This window comes from Triticum dicoccoides, chromosome 5B (assembly GCF_002162155.2).
Source record: "Triticum dicoccoides isolate Atlit2015 ecotype Zavitan chromosome 5B, WEW_v2.0, whole genome shotgun sequence".
NCBI classification, from domain to species: Eukaryota; Viridiplantae; Streptophyta; class Magnoliopsida; order Poales; family Poaceae; genus Triticum; species Triticum dicoccoides.
Window position 1 is genome coordinate 150,215,750 of NC_041389.1, and position 11,292 is coordinate 150,227,041.

Below are 11,292 nucleotides of genomic sequence, written 5' to 3' on the forward strand. Positions count from 1 at the left end.
GGTGCAATTGTGGAAACGGGTTAAGCACGACATACATATTAAGAAGAGTAAAATGCATCGTAAGTCCTAAAACTATTGGAGGTGTGTCAAGTTAGTCCCAAATCTATAAAACTGCATATTTGAGTCCTAAAACTTTGCATAGAATGTTTTCTTGTGTATGTTTAAATGTTTCAAAAAATTCGGATTTTTTTGTGAATGCTTTCAAGACATGTGCTACAATCTGCAAAAAAAATTAAATCCAAAGTACAAATGGAGAAACAAAAAGGATACTATTGACATTTGGATTTGTCCTTTTTTGTTTCTCCATGTGTATTTTGAATTTGGATTTGAAAATTTTAGGTATTGTATACACATGTCTTGTGACCAATCACACAAAAAAAAAATAGAATTATTTTTAACATTCGAATTTATTTGTTTGGAAGTTGGGAGCATTTGGCGCTGCAGCAAAGCTGTTGCCTTGTGACCATGAGGTCACGGGTTCGAGTCCTGGAAACAGCCTCTGGCAGAAACGTAGGGAAAGGTTGGATACAAAAGACCCAAAGTGGTCGGACCCTTCCCCGGACCCTGCACAAGCGGGGGTTTTTAAAGTTGGGAGCATGTAAGGCGTGGTATCACAGGGTATGAACTCTTTAAACCTTTACAAACTTCCTTACCAAGTCTAAATGTTTACTGGGAATTTAATATTGGTGGATTAGACTTTGTGTTTTGTTTAATTGGTATGGGCCTGGCTCATCACCCCTTAGGCCCAAGTGGCCTCTCTAGTAATCAATACGAACTCCTATCTCAACACCTAGACTACCAAATCTGCTAGCGCACTCCTCTCTGTTTGGACTCCACCTGGACCTGGTAGCCCACAACAAAAAAAATCTGTTATTACTACATACCACACCAGACCCAAATTCATGCCCCATGGCAGATAGATTTATCGAAATAAAAAATTTATGTTCATTGAGTCAGCCATAAGCACATATTCTAATAATATGAAGTAAAAAACTAATATTTCACCAGGGCTCATATTCGCCCTGGGAAAAAAATCCGGTTTCTGCTGGCAGCCAAATTGAGTGGATAAATTCAAAACCAAACCATCTTTAAGTTTTTGGAACGCTAAGTTCAAATTTGGAAAACTTAATGTTTTGGATAATCTGTTGTTGTCTTATATGGGAGTAACAATCAGGTTGAAATAACAAAATTTCTGTTTCTATTAGAATAATGTGTCTATAATATTGCATGAGAAAACTGAGAAAAATATTCAATAGACTTGTCGACCAGTTGGCTGAAGGTATAGAATGCACAACACAAAAACCTGGACTGAAAAATCATACTGCTACAGAACAAGTAGGAGTAAACACATACCACAAAAAAGCCACCTGCTCCATTCCCTGCATCAACAACTATGTGCAGTCCCTCCAATGGTTTCTCTAAGACCAAATGGACAAAAATACAAGCATAAAAAAAGTCATTTTCCTTCATATTTATCTTTTTTATATTCAATCATTTCACAGTTTGCTATCAGATCAACTTCTACATAGCCAATAGTCACATATTCGAATACAAATAGAATGTGAGATACATGAACCAGTAGCTTTCTAATGAGCAGATAAAAGGGTATGAATAGTAGAAATTGACATGCGTAATGAATCCGAGAAATGTGGATTGTAATAAACAATAATACTTATGCCCCTTATGTTTTTATTTACACCACATAGGGGTGCAGAACGGCGTCCCGCAAAGACCCGCCAAATAGTACAAATTAGTCTAACACACTCTAATTCAGCTGGAACTGATTTTTCTAGTTTTGCATATGAAGCGGGCTGGGTTCAGGCGCCGCCTTGCATCCCTAACTCCACATATTAGCTTTGACTGAAGTCAAACTTTATAAAGTTTGACCAAGTTTATAGAAAATAGTATGCATTTACAATAAAAGATCTATATGATGTGAAAAGATATTCAGTGCTGAATCTAATGGTATTGATTTTGTATTGTATATGTTTTATAGTTTTTCCTATAAACTTGGTCCAAGTTTATAAAGTTTGACTTAAAACAAAAGCTAATATGCAGAGTAAATAAAAAAAACGGAGGGTGTATAAGATAGTACTCCCTCCGTAAAGAAATATAAGAGCGTTTAGATCACTACTTTAGTGATCTAAACGCTCTTATATTTCTTTACAGAGGGAGTAATAAATAAAGCATATAATATTAATAATTAAATATGTTGACATCACGGCAACTAGGACCAAACAAAATATAAATAGAATGTGAAATTCATCAGCAAATATTTTTTTATTGAACGCGTGAAATTTATGTATGACATAATGACAATGAGAAATCAACCGATGACAGAAATAAAACCATCAGAGATGCAAAGCAAAGGCAAGAAATCTAAATGTGACCGAGTATAAATTGCCTAATGAATCAAAATGCAGTATAAAATAAGCATATGATGAACACCTTTGTTTCCAGCAGATTTACGAACTGCTTGCACTAGATCAGAAGCATAAATTGACATGTAGTCCACATGAGTCACGACACCGGTCTGTTCTTGTTTGCCACAATGTGCAGATTCCTCGTATACTTTAGAAGCCCGCTCCAATATATCTTTAATATCAGTCTTATTTAGACCACCATCACTTGTAAAAAACTTGAAACCATTCCGATTGTAGGGTAAATGGCTCGCTGTACATAACCAGCCAAAAAATTAGTGAGACTATATTTAAAAAAACTTTAAGAAATGAAGTAGAAATGATCTATAAACTAGTGCAAAGTTGCAAATCATTTCTGTCAGAATGAGGATACATGCACATTAGATATATAAGGTGTCGTATGGGACAGGGGCCCATCTCCTCTTGGCCCATGTGGCCTAGCCCAAGGGCAAGATCTTAAGAAAGGAGCAGCAGGTCGTCTCCCAGTGTGAGCCGCCACACACACACGACAGAGCCACGGACAAGGTGAGCCCGATTCAACATGGTATCAGACGCAGGCGAGGTGCCGGGGATGACGGCAATGGTGGCCTAGTCACCGGCCGGCGGCTGGGTCTGGCGAGGAGGTGGCGGCGCATCTGGGCTGGCATGGCTGTGTGTGTGCGCGCGCGTGCAGCTGAGCGTCACGGCGACTGGCAAGGCGCTGCGAGAGGAGCTGCGGCGGCTGGCTGGTTCCGGCGAGCTGGAGGCGGCGAGCTTGGTAGGAGAGGAAAGAAGAAAGGAGCTGCTGCGCTGCACCAAGGGAGAGAAGAAGGGTCCTATTGCTGCTGCTCGCACTTGAGTGCGGCTGCTGGAGCAGAGGAGGTTCGGCTGGCTGCTGATTGCTGCAGATTGGTAAAGGAAAGGTGACGAACTGCTGCTGTTCTGAACTGCAGTTGCTGCTGCTTGCTGTTGGTGAGGCAGAGGGTGCTCTTTGCACTGTTGCTGTTAGTGTTGCGGCTGCTGCTGTTTGCAGAGGAGAGAAGGCCGTGCTAGCAGGAAGTCTGTGGAGGCTGCTCGTTGCTGCTTGCAGGCGAAGGTGGCTGGCTGAATTGCAGGTGTTGGTGTTGTGCTGCTGCTGACTATCCTGAGCAAAGATGGGTGAACCAAAAGGGAAATACAGCATGTCTGGCAGAAGCTGAGAAGACAAAACTGGTGAAGGAATTGGAGAGCCTCAAGAGGAAGGTGGAGGAAATCCAGGCTGACAAGGAAATAGCCAGGGGGCGACACTTGAGAAGGATGCTCAGACCGTTAAGTTGAGGGCTGAGTTGGAGGAGCTTCATGCTTTCATATCACAGCTCCAAACTGCAGGCTTGAATGCTCGCTATGGAGACTGTGCTCACTGGGCCTCCACTGATGACGATAATCTGGAAATTACATCTCTTGCTAGTTGCTACTAATGAGAATGGTCCAGAATGGGTTCTAGACTCTGGAGCATCTAGGCATGTTGCTGGCAAATCCTGCGTGTTCGAGTCTTACAATAAGTATCCTCCTTCTCACACGGGCACTATGCAAATTACTGATGGCACAAAACAGCCTGTTGGTAGAGTAAAGTGCATTCCGACCATCTCCCTATCCTCGGTTTTATATGTGCCAGCTTTTCCTGTCAATTTGGTCTCTTTCAGTGCTCCCATTGATCAAATAGACTGTCGTGTGATCCTTGACCAATTCGGTTGCAAGATTCAGGAGCGACAGACGAAGCAGACGGTTGGGACTGGCACCAGGCGTAGGGGGCTCTGGTACATGGACCAGGAGGTGCAGCCGGACTTGGTGTGTGCTGCGACCATGGAGAACAAGGAGAAGCAGGCGATGATCCATCACTGTAGGATGGGGCATCTTTTGATAAGATGAGCAGAATATTTCCGGATGTTATGTGTGGAGTAGGCAAGGGCGAGCTGACATGTGATGCTTGCGAATATGCAAAACACACAAGAGCCACATATGTGAGTAAGGGGCTTAGGAGCGTATCTCGTTTTATGCTTATTCATTCGGATCACTAGTGACAACTCTAAGTACATCGCCTTTGTGAAAGCACGTCTTAGTGAACAGTTTTGTCTGATCTTGGCCATCTTCCCTACTTTCTTGGGACTGAGGTTTCTTCTACCTCTCATGGCTTCTTTATTTTCCAAGAAAAGTATATCCAGGATTTCCTTGCTCGTGCTGCTCTTACTGATGAGCGCGCTATTTAGACTCCCATGGAGCTCAATGTTCACCTCTGTGCTTCCGATGGTAACCCCTTGTCTGATCCGACACATCATCATCATCTTGTTGGGAGTCTGGGTCTATCTAGTTATCACTCGTCCGAATATCTCCTATCATGTCCATATTTTGAATCAGTTTGTTTCTGCTCCCACTTCGGTTCACTATAGTCACCTTCTCAGTGTTCTCCGATATCTTCGTGGCACGATCTCTCGCCGTCTTTTCTTTCCCCACTGCAGTTTGTCACAACTTTAGGCCCATTCGGATGCTACGTAGGCTAGTGATCCTTCGGATCGCCATTCACTTTCTGCTGACTGTACTTTTTTGGTGGTTCTCTCATTGCCTGGAAGACGAAGAAACAAACTGCAGTTTCCCGTTCGAGTGCAGAGGTTGAGTTGCAAGCTATGATTCTTTTGACGGCAGAGGTTGACTTGGTTATGATGGTTACTTCAGGAGTTTGGTGTTTCAGTCACTACACTTACTCTGCCCTTGTCAGACAGTACAAGTGCTATTAGTATTGTGCATGACCCTGTGAAGCATGAGCTCCCCAAGGATATTGGTGTTGATGCTTCTTTTGTGCACGCTGGTGCGCAGGATCGGGCTACTCTGTAGTATGTGCCTTCCGAGTTACAGTTGGCAGATTTCTGTACGAAGGCCCAGACTCGAGCGCACCATGGATTTTATCTCTCCAAACTCAGTGTTGTGGATCCACCCAGAGTTTGAGGGGGGTGTTAAGAGTTATATTAATTTTCCATATAGCCTTGACATAAGGGGCTTTCTGCATATTTTCCACTTGTACATTGTATATATACTATCCTTTGGCCCCCAGGAAATACATGTTGCATATTTCCTAACAGTATGCCCTGAAAGAACAAAGTGTTTGTGTGCGATTTCTATGTGGTAATGGACAGCGGCACTAGGAGAGATCTCAGGGTGAAGTCGTGGCGTGTTTACACTGTTAGTAGTGTTAGAGAAAAAATCTGGTAGAAACCAAAGGGCCAGATAAAGTTGCGACTGCATGAATACGCACTTGCTGAGATGGGTAAATTTCAAATAAATAAAGAGCGATAAAGATAGTCAAATAGTGTCAGCAGGTAAACAATACATATAGTTGGTAGAGGAATTGATTACTGATATATACAAATGCTTGATTGTGATGGAGCATACCAAACTGGGAATAGTACCTGTTATCATTATGCCTCCATCTGCTGGGCAATGATTTATCGCATCTTCGGTAAGTGTACTGTTGAACATTGCCGGTGTTGAAGCCAATCTATATAACACATTGTCAGAACTGAATACTGAGAAGGGTATTGCTCATCTACTTAACATATTTTCAAATTTTATTAATCATTTTTCATCACAGTTAGCTTGTCGTCCGAGGGCTGCTCTTAAGTCATGCCGGTATGGGTTTCTTATGTGCTTGTCTCTGGAAAAGGAATTGTCTCTAGTGTCCATTTTCCTAGGGTCATGCGCCGCTTCAACTGGAATCATGCCGGGTATGGGTTTCTTATGTGCTTGTCTCTGGAAGAGGATTTGTCTTGTGCAATTTATAAGGCACGGATGCCACATGAATCATATTGTTCATTCTTTTGCAGAACATGCCATCAGGGAAGATTCGATATAATTTTGTTGACACTTTAGTAGATGCATAGACATATAGCATAAACCTGAATAACTGTAGCTGAATGCATAACCAATAGTCCAAGAGTAGACATGGACACATACATGCATGGAATGCTGGATCAACTGGATGGCATATTCTCGGCTCACCATTTCACATAAGGGCAATATGGACGTTCTCTTGATTTAACAGCCTTGGACAGCAAGTTGAGAGCGATTGCAAACAATGAACACAATTTGAAAATGGATGGCATGGAATGAATAAGGAGTTATTCTGGTGGTATCTGACAGGAAGGGTTTTATATACTGGTAAATGACCAATTTTGTCTTGGATATTCGACTCATATTTGTTGGCATGTCAGAGCAGAGAAGTCGCATATTTATGGAGAGCTCAAACGGGCAAACCCCTTGGACCAGTTAAAAGTGAGTTTCTAGCTTCCCAAGAACGGACGTATGAAAGTGAGTTTCTAGCTTCCAATAATGGATGTCTACCCTTGCAATAGAAAAAGGATGTGTGCAGATTGTAAGTATAAAAAGATCTCACATGATAAGAAAATTCAGATTGTCTCCGTCTTTAGTCCCTGCTAGAGTCTATACAACACAAAAGATCCCGTATACTTGAATGTAAGCAAAAAAGAAGTGAACTCACCCAAACTGTAGAACATCATGTCCGGCAGCAGTGATTCCATGAGTAATTGCATTCTGAAAACAATTACTATTCAATATTCAATAGTCAAATAATTATCCAAATGATACTTATGGACTTACTTCCTCTGATGTCTAGGCTCCATCAGGCCTATCCACCTATGGCGTATACTTAAATGTGTGCCGTGCATGATTATTTGTCTTAAAATTGCGATAGACATGTTCTGAACTCTGATATCATAGTTCGTCCAGAACCTTAAGCTTTTAAGGAAATGTGAGCTATCTACTCAAACTTAACAACTAAGGATGTAAGTATTTAAGCATGCACATCTACAATTTGGGTTCTATTCGGATTTCAAAATTAAAATACTGTCCTTCAAAAAGTACAATTTATATACTGCCGTTATAAACAAGAAAGCTATTAATATAGCATACAACTACAGGAGAATCTTCCACAACCTTTCAGTTCCTGCCTGAATAAAAAAATTAGAGGGAGAGTGTGCGTGGGGCGGTACTCCCAATCCGCAATTAATTCCCAGAGCTCGAACATGTGGTAAGAAGTCCACCTCCAACACAATAACAGCCCTTCTATAAAAAATATGGTACGCCTAGGCGTACTCTAAAAAAAAACACAATAACAGCATGCCAGCTACCCAATGAGCTGAAGGTAAAAATTGGTCACCATATCTTCGACACAAATTACCCTAGTTTCTCGGCTAACGCTTGAAATGACCGGAAAGTCCAAACTACCACTTGTGGGAACATGATTTTGGTCTAATAATGGCTTAATTAAGAATTCATAACTAGAAATAATAAATTTGACAAAAATGCACACAGGACCTTGCGGGTCCTTTTTTTAAATGCGTAAAAATCAGGCACCTGCAATTTATGAGCAGAAATTCGTGAATCATGTCCAACAGAGATTCTTAAACGTCTCAAGCCATCCGCTTTCTTCTTGTTTAATAACCATGCAGCAAATGCAGTAGCTATAGCTTCAGCAACAAGCTCCGTGAGATTGACAGGCTCACCTTCAACCCCAGCAATAGCAACACCACGAATATCACTGTAAAACAAAATAGTCTGTATAAAAGAAGTTGATTTTTCATTGTAGCACATCATACAAGGCCACTTCATATTTTTATGTTTAACTTTGACCATTAATTTTACCAACAAAATTTTAGTCATACGTCATAAAAAATATGTCACTGGATGCACATTTAAAAGAACTTTTCAATAATATATTTTTGACAACATATAACCCATATTCTGTTGACCAAAATTATAAGTCAAATTTTGACACAAGAAACGAAGTGGTCTTGTATATAAAAATGGAGGGAGTATTTAACGTGATATATGACTATACTAAAACATCTCTGAATTCTCTCGGGTTTCTTGCAGCTTTGGCGGCCGCTTAGCCGCCCCCTGGACCGCGACGCCATCTCAGCCTTCATCGCCGACCTCCGCTCGATGGCCGTCCGCCTGTCGCCGCCGCCCCCGCCGCCGCCGCCAGAACCAGACTAGGCGCTATCTTCGTCCGGCGTGCTCTGTTTTTTATTTTCTGGGCTTGTTGAGCTGTGCCCTCAGCAGAACCTATGTACTTTGTTGTGAGACTTGGGTGTGTGTGTGTGGACTTGACTCTGTATGTGTGCTCTGTGGCGGTTTGCTTTATTTATAAAGCGGGGCGAAGGCCTTTTTCGGTATTGCAACATATATGTAGATGTAGCTGTTTTCCATAGGGTACTCAGATCTTTGCTGGGTCAATATGTTCAGATTATCTTTTTTAAGAAAAATGTGTGTCGAAAGTTGCTTACTGCTAAAAGGCGAACTAACAGAAACAGTACTGACAAGCATTGATTCTCACCAAGGATTGGGATAAAGAATCTTGTCTACATAATAGATGGCCTAAACACGGCAGAGTAGACATGCAAATGTAGATATCAACAATACTAAATTGGCCATTTCTGTGAACTACTAAAGCAACTAAATTAAATATTCAATAAGAACAAGGGATTGAAAAGCTTATGCATGCCATTGGCTTTCACTGCTTTTGGAAAAACACCAAGGAAATAAAGTACATGTTTTGTTACCGTGCATACAGCAAAAAAAATTATTTTTTACAGTCTCACTATAAGAATTAAGAGCATGCAATGTCAAGGAGAGCATCATACAAAGTAGAAACCTTGTTATACCTGCCATTTTGTAGCTTGAGAAAATCAACTTTGTCAATGGACAAGACATCACTGGCACCTTGAGTAGCTGTAATGGAAGTTATGTAAGAAAGTTTTCAGAATTTCACATGAGCATACATGGCACAGCGGAAACTATCTAAAACCAGTAACCAAGCTATGATCTGACAAAAGAAAAAACCAGTAAACAAGGAAATATATGACAGACACGCCATATTGAGCGGGTAAAAAGAAAAAACCTACGTAAACTAATAACGATCATTGAGAGCCTAGAACAGACCATTGCAGCTAATATTTCCTTGTTTCCCGAAGCTAATCCATGCTGTTGATGTGGTATTTAACCACTTGGCTGAAGTATCAGCCAATGATAATCTACACCCCTGGACGGAATGCATGCTGCGGGTATTGAGGGCACAAAAGTCACAGGTATATCTTGGATTGTGCCTAGTCCGTGGACCATCTTGTGCCAAGAATGCATTTTGTATGACCTTCGCTGATAATGCTGCACAAATGTCCAAATCTATCAGCTTCTTCTATTCTTATGACAGTGCACAAGACAATTGCTTATTAGGGTGAATTTATAACATAGTTTTGTTCCACAAAATGTACAGAAATATTTGTACTCTCTCATTTCTTAAATACATGTTACAAAAATATAGGCATGTGTGAAACCATACCCTATATATTACTCCAGAACCTATTTAGCAACTAATTAAAGAAGGGATGCACGGGCTAAGAATTGAAGAATTCTCATTTTGAAAGATAAAATGCTTATATCTAGGAATAAGATTAGGATGATTGAATACGGAACAATTAAACTTTGTATTTTTGTTTGAAGCCAACATTCAGTTTAAAACTGGAAGTGGAATTTCATTCACAGAGAACTAGAAACATCTTCGAATAAAAACAATATTGGCTAAAAAGCAAGTATTAGACATTAGGGGAACGAACTATCAGGACTCATTGATGAAACACACTCCATCTTTGGACAATATCTTTTATATTTTCCATCTTTTTTGTTTCAACCATACCCACAACTGAATATTATTTGGTGAGATGAAACATCATAACATATTGACAGCTCACATGAACCACTAGCTGAATCTCGAAATACAATGCTTAACAATAACTATCATAACACCACGAAATATGGTCCATATGGATCTTTCTGGGCCCGAATATACCCACAGAGAGCTGCCAGCAAAAAGAAAGGCCCTAAATTTTGCTGCCAGTCTTCATCCACGGTGGTTTTCCATGAAATCAATGAATTTCACCAGCCGTTCAAGTTTCTTATTTTCTTTGTTTGACAAGCAGTGATTGAATCAGTTTAAAATTTCAGTCAGATATAACTATGATTGTCGAAAGTTAGTCCTCCGATCGAAGAGGCAAGCAGATAAAACCAACAATTCTTGCATTCATCAACCCAAGGAAATTTCGCCATGCCCCTAATTCCACTAATCTATTCTCTCTTGCACAACGCATTGGGCTGACGTGGATTTTCACCCGTTCTACGGTCGGAAAATAGAAGCGGTGGCCAATCGGAAACTTCACCTGGCTCCCTTCTATTCCGAATACGCCCACGAATCCCCCACACACCGCGGGACAACGAACGGCAATCCTTTCTACGGCCATGGATTCCGCCCGCGCTTCCCTGGCTCAACGCTTCTGCCCTTCACGGACCGGTCGGGGCTTGCGGCAACGGATTCGAACACGGGATACGGTTCAATTCGATCGGGCGGATCAACTAGAGTAGGTGTTGTACGTAGTGCGGGGTGGAAGTGGAAGGAGGAGGATGCGAATCACTGACCGGCCATGGATGTGAGGAGGAGGAGCTCGCGGGAAGCCGGCTTTGCTGTGCGTGTGCTCGGACGGCGTGCACGAGGTGTGGAGGGCAGAGAGGGGTTTTTTTTCTGCGGGGAGGAAGGCAGTATACCTGGCCAAACGGGCCGGCCCGGCCGGCACGGCCCGGCCCATCGTAATCGTGCCTGGCCCGGCACGGCCCGCCAGGGCACGATTACTATACGGGCCGTGCCGTGCCGGCCCGCGTGCTGCGCCCCCAGGCCCAGGCACGGCCCAGTTAGTAAACGGGCCGGCACGTTGGCCCGTTTAGCACGGTGGACCGCATATTTTCAGCCTGTTATTTGCCGCATTGAGCGTTTTTTAGCCTATTTTTATATACTGGG

The 11,292-nt window shown here is 42.0% G+C and overlaps 1 protein-coding gene across 3 annotated transcripts in view; it reads right to left on the reverse strand.

The window, feature by feature from the left end:
* LOC119307929 (phosphoglucomutase-like) overlaps window positions 1-11,031 on the reverse strand; it is a 14,240-nt gene extending 3,209 nt beyond the window's left edge. The window contains exons 1-8 of one of the 3 annotated variants that reach the window (XM_037584025.1): window positions 10,917-11,031; window positions 9,390-9,611; window positions 9,113-9,179; window positions 7,803-7,986; window positions 6,928-6,980; window positions 5,840-5,928; window positions 2,449-2,673; window positions 1,354-1,418 (exon numbers count right to left, since the gene is read on the reverse strand). In XM_037584025.1, coding sequence (XP_037439922.1) covers window positions 1,354-1,418; window positions 2,449-2,673; window positions 5,840-5,928; window positions 6,928-6,980; window positions 7,803-7,986; window positions 9,113-9,179; window positions 9,390-9,611; window positions 10,917-10,923 — 912 coding nt within the window. In that variant the 5' untranslated portion in view covers window positions 10,924-11,031. Of the gene's footprint in view, window positions 1-1,353; window positions 1,419-2,448; window positions 2,674-5,839; window positions 5,929-6,927; window positions 6,981-7,802; window positions 7,987-9,112; window positions 9,180-9,352; window positions 9,612-10,916 lie in introns of those variants that run through there. The other 2 variants (XM_037584027.1, XM_037584026.1) reach the window with 2 other exon arrangements.
* Between the last annotated feature and the right edge of the window lie 261 nt (window positions 11,032-11,292).